General features: G+C 51.8%; 3 protein-coding genes across 3 annotated transcripts; 2 read left to right on the top strand and 1 right to left on the bottom strand.

Annotated features, from left to right (window-relative positions):
- Window positions 1-510: 510 nt before the first annotated feature.
- Z517_04877 (uncharacterized protein) lies at window positions 511-2,168 on the bottom strand (the record flags this gene model as incomplete). The annotated part of the gene is made up of 2 exons (XM_013430205.1): window positions 511-1,703; window positions 1,754-2,168. The coding sequence occupies 2 exons, from the start codon at window positions 2,166-2,168 to the stop codon at window positions 511-513; spliced, it is 1,608 nt and encodes a 535-aa protein (XP_013285659.1).
- A 772-nt stretch (window positions 2,169-2,940) lies between these two features.
- Window positions 2,941-3,719, top strand: Z517_04878 (uncharacterized protein; the record flags this gene model as incomplete). The annotated part of the gene is made up of 4 exons (XM_013430206.1): window positions 2,941-3,022; window positions 3,084-3,200; window positions 3,250-3,360; window positions 3,409-3,719. The coding sequence occupies 4 exons, from the start codon at window positions 2,941-2,943 to the stop codon at window positions 3,717-3,719; spliced, it is 621 nt and encodes a 206-aa protein (XP_013285660.1).
- A 1,156-nt stretch (window positions 3,720-4,875) lies between these two features.
- Z517_04879 (uncharacterized protein) lies at window positions 4,876-14,037 on the top strand (the record flags this gene model as incomplete). Its single annotated transcript, XM_013430207.1, has 1 exon — window positions 4,876-14,037. One exon carries the CDS (start codon window positions 4,876-4,878, stop codon window positions 14,035-14,037), a length of 9,162 nt encoding a protein of 3,053 aa, XP_013285661.1.
- Between the last annotated feature and the right edge of the window lie 524 nt (window positions 14,038-14,561).

Consider the following 14,561-nt stretch of genomic DNA (forward strand, 5'->3'; position numbering starts at 1 on the left):
CATTCAAGGTAGGCGCTGTGACACGTGCATGCTGTGGGTGCTGGGGACAGAGAGGACAGAGGACGAACACACACCCTGAAAGCAATACTTGTTCTATGAGCCATCTAAAAGGCGATGTGGTCTGTCGTATTTGGCCAGCCTTGAGTAAAGACACGAGTGCGAGTCGAGAGACTGTCTCTCCAAATCATTTTTTTCCGGAGCCGCGATCCCATCCTTATCAGACTTTCTCTGGCTACAGTTCCAGACCCTTCTCCTGCCCAAACTCCTCCATGCTGGACAAAGCAAGCAGACTCCCGATCCCTGGAATTTTTGGGAACAGGTGCGAAGACTGGAGAATAGCCAAAATTGCCGAGATCCGCCTTCCCACACCGACTGTACTTTGAAAACTGCAGGTCGGCCAGATATGGTGAGAGGCGAGTAGATGTACAAAAGACCGCACAAAAAACTTCAGCTACAGCATGTGCTGCATGATCGTTCGCACGGCCCTGGAGTGGCAACTCTGATATTTTCTCAGGACGCCGCTCCTCTCGACGGACCGTATCGTCGCTGGTTGCGTTGCTTTTGCGGCTTGGACACTGTGCTCCAGCCGTCCTCTTCCAGTTCTGTAGCAGTGCTGGTAGCGGGGGGTTGGGGTTGGGCAGACGGTGCATTCCTCCAAGAACCATTGGCCTTCGCCGACGTTGGGGTCTGCACGATTTCCTTTGGTTTGACTGCTTTGTCGTCTGTCGGCTGAGGCCGTTCTTCCGCCTCCTCGTCATTTTCGTCATCCGCAACCATATCGTTCATGCCCGAGTCAGCACGACGCAGAATATCAAACTTTGGCGTAGATTGGGCCGTGTCCTCGCCATTTTCTTTGGCAGCAGAAGACTCCTTGGGCTCCTTGGGTTCCTTGGTCTCTTTGCTAGGCGTTTCCTTGACCCGCTCCTTGTCCACCTCAGCTTTCTCCTTTGCCAATTTCTTTTCCTCGGCCTTGTCAGCCTTTGCTTTTTCCTCCGCCTCCCTTTTCTGTCGAAGAGCAAGCTGGCGCTTTTCTTCGACTTCCTTCTCTTTAGATGCCGTATCGACTGGACGAGCTGCTCCAAACGGGCTGGATTTAACATCCGAAATAGCAGCAGGTGATGCCACGGGGTCCGTCTCGGAAACAGTTCTCTTCTGCAGATTCAATTTCGGTCTGGTTGCTGGAGCCGGCGGCGCGGCAGGAGAAGAGGGTTCGCTGGCTTCGGGAGTCGGGACTTTGGTAGAATCAGGTTTCATGCGAGCGCGCCATTGATTATCAAGTTCCGGTGCGGTCGGTTGTCTCTCGGGAGGAGGTCGTTCGGCGTATTCACGTCGTGGAGGCCGAGACCCGTCCTGTGATCTTGCATCGCCCCAGGACGGCGAATTCTTGCGAAAGCCGTAGCCTTCCTTGCTTCCCTGTCTCCCGCCCTCCCTTAAACTCGTGGGGCCAGGTGTGACCGGTGACAATGGTCCTTTTCTTTCCCAATTTGAGAAGTCCCGAACCTTGCCATCTCCGTCCCCGAACCCACGCCGGGCGCCACGTTCGTTCCCGTGGCCCCTCTCACTTCCGGCGTCGGACATGTTGTCAAAGCTACGGCCGCCGTAACCTCCTGGCCTGTCGGAAACCCTGCGTTGATTCGGCAGTTCTGGAAGAGGGCCTTTTCTTGACCAGTCGCTGAAATCGCGGGTCTCATGCCTTTCTTTTGCTAGGCAGACGGTCAGTCCCAGTTTCATAAAGGCCAAAATGATAACTCACGCGGTTCGGCGACGCTAACACGGACCTGACGACCTGCCAAGTTGTTGCCACTGAGAGCCAATGCAGCCTTAAGACCATCCAGTGTTGCAAATTCGACATAACCGAAGCCCTTGGGTTTGCGATCTTGTTTGTCTTCCACAATGCGGACGTTTGTGACCTGGCAGTCTCTAAAGAAATCATTTACATCTCCTTGCGTGGCATCGAAGGACAGGTTTGCGAGATGTGCAGTGTAAGGGGGTTGCGTGGGGAGAGGGAGTTGTTCTCGTGCAGGGTATGTATCTCGTCGGTCTGTGGGTGGCAGTAGTCTACAGTCAGCATTCTGTCCTGTTCGGTAATGATATGGCACGCGACAACTGACCTGGATAGCCGTTGCCCATGCCAGTAGTTGTGCTAAACGCTCTTCGTTCAGACCCATAGCTTGGTCGTGTGTCAGAGGCTGTTGTTAAACAAACGCAGTCAGCATCCCCTGTCCATCTGTGTTTTCATCTCGTACACGCTGAGCTTACTTGGCAGGGGCATGTCCTCCATCTCATCGGCCCAAGAACCATAGTCTACCAACAGTTAGCGACTGATGTCGGCTGCAACCAACCCCGAGTGGGACGCACTCTCGTCCTGCAAGAAGGTCCCGAGGGACATTTTTTGGTTCTTTTTGGGAGCTATAACACGTCAGCGAGTGAGATTGACGAAACGACCAGGTGCGCAGGCTGTGCGCCAAATGTCGCCCTGTCACCATGTGCTCATACCCATGATTGCAAAATATCGGCAGGCGCACTAAATATGTACGTCCCCTGCTGGATTTGAAAATGCGAGTCGAATGTCACAGTCCAAGTACGTCGTCGAACGCACTCCAACCAGACAGTAGCCTGGAATTGATGGTGTTTGATAGGAGACGAAGTGCAGCGCCTCGTGGATGTCGGCGCAGAGGATGTGTACGAAAGCCTTGAAAGATTTGCGGGCGGTAGGAGAGACTCTGCAGGGCAGGTTTGTCCGGCCATTTCTTTCCTTGACCCGCTCAATGCCATTTTGGGTTTAGATCTGCCGTGCCAAATTGGGGGCTTGGCGCGATCCTGCACTTCTGACCTCAAAGGCGCATCTGTTCCCGTTCACTGGGACTCGATAGCCGCCGGTGCCATTCCTTTTGTCTTGCTTTTGTCTTGTGAGGAGCTGCAACAGCTATATAATGCGCCATGTCCAAGGAAAATCCTAAAGCCGGGAAAGATATCTTCTGGACGCCATTTGTGCCGGCCCTCTACGTCGGAGCCGCGACAGGTGGGACACGAGACTATCTAAAGAACAATCAGCAATCTGATGTGTTGACTATGGTAACCAGGAGCTTGTGGTGCGGCATACGGCGGCGTCGCGGGCACTCTCATCCAGACTACGAATCCACTGGCCTATACCGCATTTTCTGCAACACAATGGTTCTGTGCTGGCACCACCTTTTTCTGTCTGTGTCAGCCCAAATCTTGAAATTGCATCAGCTCACGTCTTGCCAGATTGCCGGAGTGTGTTGCTGGCAGGTGCCTTGAACCGGGATAATGATCTGCACAAGATCGCCGCAAGTAGCATTGCAGGCTCATGTTCAGGAGTAGTATTTGCAAACTTCTGTGAGTGGCGGGAATAAAGCAGAATGAACACGTTTTGACAGCAGTTAGTGCCTCGAGGAAGCCTCTTGACCGGTGGCATCATGTTCGGAGTGATCGGAGCTCTGACTCAAGCAGGGTTGAATACCACGCATGGCACTACATCTATTACCCAGCTCTCATCACGTCTAAAGAACGGCTTCGCTGCTTTTTCTCCCATGAAATCTCTGTCCGACAAAGAGTATGAGGACTTGCTTTCAGAGAAACTTCTGAGAGTTGAAGCGGAAATTGCTGTGCTGGACGATAAGATCGCAACTCTGAGGGCTGCAAAGGACAAAGATGTCCAGCTTCAGTACCAGGAGCCTAAAAGCCGTCCAACCTGAGAGCTATTTTGGCGTGATCAGAGCTTGTATGGTATCGCGTTGACGAACATGCTACCGAAAATCTGGCCGAAAAAGACCACAGCGGTGCTTATCAAGCCGATGGCTACAGGTAACATGCATCTCAAAGACCAACCCTCACTGCAGATTAGGAAATGGGAACTTTCGCAGACTGGTCGCGTCCACCAGATCACCAACTGCGCCGCGGTAGGACACCAGAAGGCAGTGGATGCAACAATTACCTAGACCATAAGTCGGGGTATTTAGCCCTGATAGTGTCCACCGACGCAAGAGCAGTGTCCCGCCAGCCCTACTCCAAATATGGTCATGACACGGGGACAGACACAATGAGCGGTTGACGAACCTTTTTTGGGGGGTGGGGGAGTTCAGATAAAACTGTGGTAGGAAGACGGGCTGAGTCCGACCTATAGCATTAGCGTGTCCAGATGCCGGGGTCAAAGATCTCTGGAAACGGATAATATGTACAATCTTTATCGGGAGACCAGGAGCTTAATCGTTCTAGGCTGCTCCTTCTCATCCTTGACATAGGCTGAGTCACCAATGGATAGCTGTTTTGGGCTGCATATTAATTATCACTGATGTGCCGCAGAGTTTCATCCCGGAGCGGCGTGCCCACTCCACCCCCCCCCAAATCCAATCCTCCACCTGTTCGCCTTCTTAACGGATTCCCTCGTATTCTCTGGCCCGCACCCTCGCGACATTCCATACTTCCTTGCTCCACCATGAGCTTTGATTGATATTGCCCGGCCGCGCCGGCAACTTTCTCTCTCGCGATCGCATGACTTGATTCTGTTGAATTGAAGCGCCTCCCACCTCTACAGCAATTGCGCCTGTACTTCACTACCGTCTCAGCACTGAAGTCCGCTCCACAGGCCTCGAAGACCGCATCCAAAGGCCTCGACTTGGATTTAGTGTCCACACGCTGCCCTTGTGCCCATACCTATTTGCTTCGACCCGAAGGGTAATCCAAAGAGTGATGGGAAACGCACAACCAACTATGTGGCTTCAGAGAGACTGCAGTCTCGACGATAGCGATCATACCCACGAATTGAGGTGACCCCTGCGACCACACACCTGACCTCTGTTGCCTCTTTCCGGTCGGTGTTGGAACATTGGCAGATAGTGCCGAAATATCGAAATGCCTCTCGTTAATGGCACGTCGGTCGCCGCCGTCCTCCTGCTCCTCTACCTATCCTCCTTCATCCTGCTTGCGATTCTGCGCATTGCGACTGGCATATCAATTCAGCGCATTGGCTACTTCAGTCTGCGACACATATCCTACGCTCCAAGAGAGGGACTGAGAATAGATTTGCGAGGTGTAGGACTGAGTTTGCGCAGACCTACCTTCGCGCAGCCGACATGGATCAGTATTGTGTTCGAAGAACTGAAGATCACCGTCGATCCGACCGCCCTAGAAAACAACTCTGCCAAAACAGACTCGCAGGACAAGGTCAAGGGGAAATCGGATGAAGACGCAGATTTACGGCGGCAAGGTGGACGTCATGCTGGTGGAAAAAGCCAGCTTTGGAAGAGGTTGACCAACATCAAAGAACAGGTCAAACGCCTGCACCGCAAAATCCACCTGTTACGGATGTTCGATGTCAGTGCCTATAACACTTCTGCGGAAATTGTTGGCGTGGGCTATGTGCAAATTTCCACCTTAACAGCGGCTGTGTACACCAGACGGAAACTCCTTGATCGTGGACGACTCTTCCGACACAAGAAGGACCCTTTGGGAGATCAGAAACCGGCGGAATGGGTTTTCACGGTCAAAAGCGTCCAGATGGGCGTTGGCGGCCGTGACCCCATCGAAATACTCGACGCAATGGCAATCAACGTGCATGGCCTGCTTTACAAGGACCGTGATGGCCTCCGGGACACCTCAATCGCGATCAAAGGTGGGCGTGTCTACGTACCGGTCGATGAGCTCATCCACTTCTCCCGCAAGGGGAGAAAAGCGGCAAGACCCGATGAACAGTACGATGTCCTGAGTCCGGTTGATGAGATTTCCTTTGAGGATTTGGCTGAAGAATTGGGCAACCCCGGGAGTCGTGAGGCAGCTATAGTCCAAACCGTGGCGGACTCTAAAGAGTTCCTGCGGTCTGTCCTTCAGAGTGTCCAGGAAATCCAGGTAGGCTTGAGCTTTGTGCGCATTTCGAAAGAAATTGTGTCCCTCAGGCAAGCCAATCTTCCCTTGGTCGCCAACGTTGTCATTCACGAAATTGGCATCGACCTGCATAGGCTGGAGCAAAACTCGCCTGCCCATCGTATGTACTTCCAGAGGGAAGACACTGCCCACCAAGCCTTGCTTGCTGCTCTGTCGATTTCTGTGAGCCTAGATGAGGACGATTCTCGCCCGAACAGGATCATGTACATACCTATGGCCACAATCACCATCAGGACGACTCTGCCGGCCAAGACTATGAGTTTCTCACAAGACCGGGGCGTCGCCGAAAGAAACACAAATATCCTGTTCGCCAACCTTGTCGTCACTTCACCATCGCTCGATTTGGCACCACAGCACCTAATAAAACTGTTGGCCCTCTCTCAGGGAACCCGTGAGTCTCGAGCCCGAGCATCCTCTCGAGATCATCACCGTCTCATCTCAAGATTGCTTCCCAAAGCGAGCATCAAGTTCTCAATCCACGAACCCGTACTTAGATTTGTGTTACCCGTTGCAAATCCTGCTCACGCTGGTCCAGGCGAGTACGACATGATCATCTCCTCCATCTCTTCCATCTCCCTGGACGTCGAATCCTCTCACTCGGCTGGAGGAGAGTTGCTGTACTCTCTTGGGTCGAGCTTCCGCGTTTTGTCACACAGACTATATTATCAAGCTTCTACTGGCACAACACACAACTTGATCCTGAATGAAGCCTTGGAACTCAAAGTTCAACTCACCGCATCGACAACTGTTTCTGTCATCCTCCAGGGGAGTTTGCGGACTTTCTCCATCCTCATGGTGCGAGAAGAAGTAAGCAAAGCAATCTATAATATAGTGAGGCACTTTAAGCACCGTTCTCCCGAGGAGGCAGCTGTTGTTCCAAAGTCTCCTTCGGGTGCCTTCTTACGGAAACTCCCTGCGTGGCTCATTGAGGCAAGCTTTGAAGGTTCTGGTTGTAGCCTTGAGGTTGCGGGTATCGACCCCAGCGTCTCCGGCCAAACACGAGGTGCCGCCTTTGAGCTTGAGTCCTGGTCAGCCCATTACACATCTGCAAAGTCAGAGTCAGGACGAAAAACAAAAGGACGGAAAGTCAGTACCTCAGTCCGCTACGACGAAACATTTTCGTCGGGCAAAGGCGTGTCGCCGTCCACCTCACATCAGAAGCATCATCCCAGTGATCCCACGGATGGAAGACGACTCGCATGCCACGTCAAGGGTTTCGACGGCTTCATCATTGAGTCTCTCGATAGGTGGGAACCGACGCCATTCATGTCCATTCCAAGATTTGAAACTGCTTTCAGCACATCGAGGGATCAGCAAGGACCAATGTTCCACATCCACTCCTCCATTCGTGCGTTTTACTTGGACTTCTCGCTTTACAGATTCTACTCGATAGGTGTAGCAGGCTTTGTCGTGAAAGAGGCATTTGTGGGACCAGTCCCGATCAAACGAGATGCAGAACATCATCCAAAAACAGCAGATCACCACACCGTCCATGGGCATCTGCCAGTACCTTTGGACGCTGAACTTTTTGCCATCGACGTGAAGGCGCACTACGTGCAAGTCAAAGCCGATATGCCACATGACCCTCCAATGATGCTCCAGATCTACCAAGTCTCGGGCGGCAGACACAGATGGTCTGCTCCTTTCATGAAAGCCGACTTGGTCCGTTTACATGCGGAAGCGCCGCACCTCAAACGGATATGGGCACGTATTGTTAGCATTAGCAATGTTAGGGTCGACTTACGCCACAGCAAGAAGAAGACGCAGCACGGCATGATCGAAGAAAAAACCATTGACATCTCGACCGACTTTATTCGTTTGGGAGTACCGCATGGATTGCAAATGTACAGAGTCTTTGACAACTTCATCAACACCTCGAAGGCCATCCAACAGCTGCAACACCGGTTCCAGACACGGTCTAACGAATATGTGCTGGCGAAGCACCCCGTACCTCCAGCTAAGGTTCCTCGAATCTCGGTTCGGTCCAAAGCCCTTTGTTTCGAGTTGGAAGACGACCCGTTCGAATGGAAGCTCGGTCTGATCTATCACGTTGGGCGCATAGAGCAAAAGCAACGCCTTGCTCGGGAAGATGCCTTCCGCCTGAAGGTCAAGCGAATGACTGACGAGAGGCGGCCTCGATCGTCATCCCGGTTACGAACGCAATCAGCTCATTCGAGTCGCCGTGGCTCTCCCAATGCTGCTGGCGACGATGATCACCATCGACGCTCCCGAAGTGTCGATAATACTCCGCGGAAACGATCTACCTCCAGGGGAAGGCGTGGCAGAGCATCACACCGATTCCGGTACGATCGCGAGGGTGTTTGCGCATTGACCAGTCATGCCAAGATAGATGCGAGGGAGGCATGGGAAAAACTTCAGGAGCACAATTCCCGGAGCTGGAAAAGACGGATCGACTGGATGCTTCGTCTTCAGAACAACACCGTAAAAAGTGTGCGACAGCTGTTCATGGGCGCAGACGAGCCTCCTCACGACGACCATGAGACCGAGACGATTCTTGGTATTCCCAACCGCCCTGGTCTAATGACCTTGATCATCAGCGACATCCATCTTATCATCGACAAACCTTCTTTCCCGGAGGCGGACCTCCCCAAATTTCTCCATGAAATTGGCAAAGGCATGCCATACGACATGAAGTATGGCTTGCTCATTCCCACAAGCCTCAGTCTTGATATGGGGGAAGCTCGTGTTTTCCTTCGAGATTATCCCCTGAACCTTCTTCATATCCCTGCCATACGTCCGGGACAACCTGCTCGCTTGCCAAGTTGGTCTCTCCGAACAGACTTTGTCATTGCGGAAGAATTTCGAGATGAGAAATCCATCAAGCATGTTAAAGTCGAAATCGTACCAAAGGGGCAGCATGGGACACACGGAGAAGAGATTCCTGCCTTTGCTATTGATGTCAGGAGGACTGTCGCACCTGTCAAGACGTATTCCAAGCCTGTCATCGATATCAACACTAGCCTGCCAACCACCATTTCCTGGGGTACATCATACCAACCCGTGATACAAGATATGATGATGATCGTCGAGAGCTTCACCAAACCGGAAATAGACCCTTCCGAAAGGGTCGGCTTCTGGGACAAGATACGGCTGAGCTTCCATTCGCGGCTTGTTGTGAATTGGAAAGGGGACGGAGACGTGCAGCTCCGACTCAAGGGCACGAGAGACCCGTATATTGTTACTGGATATGGTGCTGGCTTTGTCATGTGCTGGCGGAACGATGTACAATGGTTGATACACCAGGTCGATGACCCTCGGGAGCTCATGACTGTGAAAAGTGGTGAATTCATATTGGCCATCCCAGACTTTAGCCACGAAGCCCGCAATACACCGGAGCAGAGAGCAAGCAACGATTCAGACAGCGTGTCTACAAGCAGTTCTACGAAGAATAGCGCCATCTTCAAAAAGGTCATCATGAAATTGTCGGGAAATGTTCAATGGACGGCGGGCCTCGTCTTTGAACGGGATCTGCCAGACGGGAACCGCACATCAGAATCGAGACATCACTACGATGTAGTGTTGCGGAACCCACTCTTCCTCCACGATGTCGATTTGGACTCCTATGATGCCTTCCGTGGCTTCCGCAGTCATCATGTTCACCTCTCCCTGGCTGTTGCGGCACCTTATGATAAAAACTGGGTGGGTGCGGACTCGGCGCCCTCAGAAAGCTACAACAGTGTCCATCTCAGTCCGAAGTTCTTTTCTCATTTCTTTAGTTGGTGGTCGACTTTCTCGGGTGTAATGTCCCTACCAGTCCGACAAGGTACCCTCTGGAGAGATCAAGGAAAGACCAGCAAGAAGTTCGGACGGCACCTTGCGACGATCAAATACAACCTGCTGCTATCACCGCTCTTCATCTCACACGTCTACAAACACAAGGATGCGGAAGATTATCAAGCCGATGTCGTCTCTGCAACTGGCTTAAAAATCAAGATTGACAGCTTCATGCTCGATCTGCATCAACGCCGTGAGTATTTTAATACCATGGCAAAAGTGCGAGCAAAACAGATGAGGACCAGCGGCATGAAGATCTATAAAACCGAACTTGACTTCGTACGCGCCGATTTGAGAGCTGTCGCCGCACTCATCGCAGGGACGACGGCAGAGGACATTCAAAACGCAAGTGATGAAACGCTGTCTTCACTACAAGAAGTGCCTGCGAACATTGATTTATCTCAATTCACCATCCCAGATCAAGACCTGTCGTGGATAGATATGGATGACTTTGTGGAATTGGACTGGGTGTTACCCGCAGAGTCGAATCCGGAAACCAAGATTTTGCCATTGGCTTTCACGCCGCGTTTCACCTACTTTCGACAGACCGATCATGGGGGCGCCATACAGGGAGACGAGTCCCGCACGAGTCCATTTGGCGATGAAGACACCCACTTCTGCGTCATGGGTCGTGACAATGACCCGAGAAAGGTCCAGATGAACCTGATTGAGACTAGACTGCATGATCTCGAAGACAGACTTCAAACACACGTGCGCATTATGAACGAGCACGAACTTCTCGTAGTTAGAGAAGGAGACCAGGATCGAGCAGTCCGAGACAAACATGAGCTTCTCATCGCCCAACAGAAGGAGTTGGAAAGCAAACGACGATTCTTACAACATGGTCTCCGACGTCTGGTCGGCCATGCAAACCCAGGCGAGGCTCAGCATGTCGACAATATCCCCCACGCCAATGGAGACGTCAATAAATCTACGCCTGAGCTGGAAGGACAGACACCTGGAACTCCTCAAATGGATATGGATGGATTGTACTCGGCCCCTCACGACGAGTTCGCGAGTGACTTCAACAACCGCTTCATCATCCATAATGTTCAGCTCAAATGGAACAATTCCTTGAGAAACATCATCCTCCGATATAGCCATCAGGTCAGCCAACGCCGAGGTTTTGTATACTACATGTCACGACGTGCCGTTAAATTCATACTCGATATTGTTGATGAGCAAGCGAAGGCAAAGGAAGTGCGCCGTAGACAAGAGAGGAAGAACCAACCGCCAGTGCCGCCAACGCCGAGTATCATTTCCCCGAGCGAGGAGAAAGACGAAGATTCTGTCGTAGAAGATAGGATCAAGCAGCTCCTGAATGATGTGAAACGGTTCGTCCAAGTCCATGAAGGAGATGGAGATGAAGACCCAAAACCATCCGGGACTGATAATGACGATATCGAGCGGAGACCTTCCACTGCTGATCTTGGTGACAAGATTGCAGAAAACTTCCAGGCGATGAACAGCTATCACCTACGTTTGATCGCTCCTCAGATACAGCTTCAGAGTGAGAAGAACACGAAAGCTATCGTTCTCATATCTGCAAAGGGGATGCAACTGAAAGTTGTCTCCATCATGGATAAGTCTCGCATGTCGGACGACGTCAGTGGCCTTGTACAGCGTCGCTTCGCACTTGATATGGACGGAGCACAATTCTTTGTGGCGACGCAAAAGACATTGGCCAGATATCTCCATCTCTACTCGGGTAACAGATACGGCAACACTCCAGGGTCGTCGTGGCCACCCTGGGTCTCCCTCGAGGCGATGTTCGATTTCCATCTAGAACCTTTCGGTTTCCAAAGGGTGATTCAGAAGACTTCTGCAAGCCTCCGATACGAAAAGTACAATCCCCTTCGACTGAAATACAACGAGGAGGTGGAGAGCAACGAAAACGGAGAGCCCAATGCTGCAGCACGCAGAGAACACCGGATTGACCAGCTCTGGGTCGACTTCCCTCGAGTCCGTGCTCGGTGCGATTCCACTCAATACTACGCAGTTTACATTATCGTCCTAGACCTGTTGCTGTACAGTGAACCGCTGGAGAAGACAAGAAGCGAACGGTTAGAGAAGATCATGCTCGCGTCCGACTTCAGTGATCTGCGAGGAGCCCCCGAAATGGCCGAAAGCCTCCAAGAACGCATCCGACAGCTCGAAGACATCAAACTTCATTTCCAGATACATGCCAAGTATCTCGACAAGCAAGGTTGGCAAGATCGGATCAATCTTGAAAAGGACCTTGCTAGTTGCGAGGATGAATTGTTCTTCATTATGAAAGCCATCAACACGTCTCAACAAAAGAGCGAGGACCGGAAAGCTTCTCAATCGAGCGGTCTCTTACGATGGTATCTCAGCGCCTCGGAAATTGTGTGGCACCTCATGCGGGATAAAGACGAACCGCTCCTAGAGTTTCAACTAGGCAATGCTGCGTATGAGCGAGTCGACAACACTGACGGGTCCAATCACAATGCCTTGGAAGTCGAACACATCAGAGGCTGGAATCTCCTGCCCAACGCGCTGTACCCGGAAATCATCGGACCGTATTACGAAGCATCAGACAGAGACAGACGACCTAGCATGGCAGGGGTTCAGAAAATGGTCCAGGTACACTGGTACATGCTCGAAGCCATTGCCGGCATTCCCGTCTTGGAACACTTTGAGGTCACCGTGTTCCCACTCAAAGTGCAGCTTGAACGTGAACTTGGCAAGAAGCTCTTTGAGTACATTTTCCCTGGCGTGGGATCGAATGCTTTTGAGAATGGCAACTTTTCTCCGCTCATGGTTAAGAACATGGAACCCACGGACGACGGAGACGATCAAGAATTCGTGGAAGCGCACAGTGCGTTGATGTCGGAGCAAGATCTTCAAAGCCCCAGTCCAGACAAGACTCGCAATACTTCACCTGGTGCTGTGGCACGAAGGCTGAAGCCCACCTATGGTCTTGATTATGACGAGAAGCACAAGGATTCGACCTCTTCCTTGCATGGCAAAAACAGAGGGCTCGGTCTCACGGCGGATCACCACAAATTCTTCAAGCATTTCAACAAGTCTGAGACTCGGTCCGTGTTCAAGGAACCCACACGCAAAGGATCCTCGACTAGTCTAAGATCAGCAAAGAAACATGATATGTCATCCACAAGTCTCGTCGCCCTTGGCGCCAGCGAGGGAGGAACAGAGAAAAAACGCTTCCCTATACACCGGACAGGCAGCAAGGACCGCGGTGCCACAGGAAAGAAAGACAAAAAGGACAAGACCGCCACGGCCAACGACGACCTCTCCCAAATGATGTCTCGTGCTTCCAATTACATGACGCTAGCTCATGTCAAACTCAACAGCTTCGTCGTCTGCCTCTCGTACAAAGGCAAATCTGATCGTAACTTTGAGGATCTCCACGACTTTGTGTTCCGTATGCCAACGCTTGAATATCGCAACAAGACGTGGTCGAACTTGGACCTGGCGCTCAGGTTGAAGAAGGACGTGATCAGGGCATTGATCAGCCACACCGGAGCGATTATTGGAAACAAGTTCTCACATCACAGACCCAATAAAAAGCAGGTCGAACGACTCAAGGAAATCGCGCATTCGAGCACCATTCCCAGCTCGGACGTCACCCTACAACTTTCAGGGACGTCAGATACGACAAGCTTGTATAGTTTTTCGCAGGACGGGAGGGACGATGACTTCGAGTCCTCAGGTATATCATTCCAGTCACCACCCGGAACAAATGGGCATCCCAAAGGAGGCGCTTTCCACGGGCCCAGCCCCCTCCTTCGAAGTGGCTCGTGGTCCTCGAGTATCAACCTACCGGCTATCGCGGCCACTGGTGCTGGGACCCTCGCCTCAGCTGCGCCACGTTCAATTCCTGGCTCTGCCGGCGCAGGTATTAGTGGAAATGGAACCGCCAGTAATACCACATCATTTTTCTCACGACCACGATCTGCACATCCGAGCTCTGCAACAAGCTCCAACCCGAATCTCAACAGCTCCAACAATTCGCCTTCGTCTCCACAGGCTCCAGGCAGAAGTCTACTGAAGGACACAATTGGGAGGCATTTCTCTGGAGACACCGTCAAGGGGAGAGTGCACTTTAGTGGACTTTCACTGATCAAGAGTGAGAGCCATTCGCACCGGGAGAGAAGTGACAGCCACGGCAGCCATACACCTAGCACAAAGGAGAGGGAAAGAGATAACAGTGGAAACGATGAAGGATCTCCAGGAAGTGTCGTCGGGGGCGCCAATGGAGGTATCGCCCCGTTGGGCACAGACAGTGACGCCGAGACCAATAAAAGAAAGAGTGTGTTGATGCTGGGCAAGAAGGTGTTGAACCGGTTGAGTTAGAATTTGGGCTGATTGACTTGACAGACTGGCCACGAAGCTCCGCGGCAAGACGGAGAGATGCAAAATATTAAGGCACTGGAAAGCCGGTCAAGAAAAGTTTCGTCTTATGCAGGAATTGGACATTTGGGATGCGGCTCCTCATCTTGGGAATGGAGAAACGGGACTCGGCGACATGCTTTGAAAAGAAAATCCTGGAATCTGGCGCCGCCCCAAGTGTTTTTTCTTTCTTTTCCGTCATGAACAATGGATTTATGGATCGACGGCTGACTCGGGCTCGACGAGGAAGGAGAAATATCCGGGCATGGCGGTGAGCAGCAGCTCCAATAGTCGGTTGGTGCTTTGCGTGCAATGTGTTTTATACTTGTATGCCATGGTGGTAAGAGATATTATACATATACATAAAATATACCTTTCCACTACTGTGAATGTCTTCTTGCTGTGTATATGCGATATGGGATATGGGATTTTTCATGCTCAGTGCTCAGACATGTCGAATGGGATGAGAAGAATGATCAAGGAATGGG

The sequence above is a fragment of the Fonsecaea pedrosoi genome (assembly GCF_000835455.1).
Source record: "Fonsecaea pedrosoi CBS 271.37 unplaced genomic scaffold supercont1.3, whole genome shotgun sequence".
Taxonomy (NCBI): Eukaryota; Fungi; Ascomycota; class Eurotiomycetes; order Chaetothyriales; family Herpotrichiellaceae; genus Fonsecaea; species Fonsecaea pedrosoi.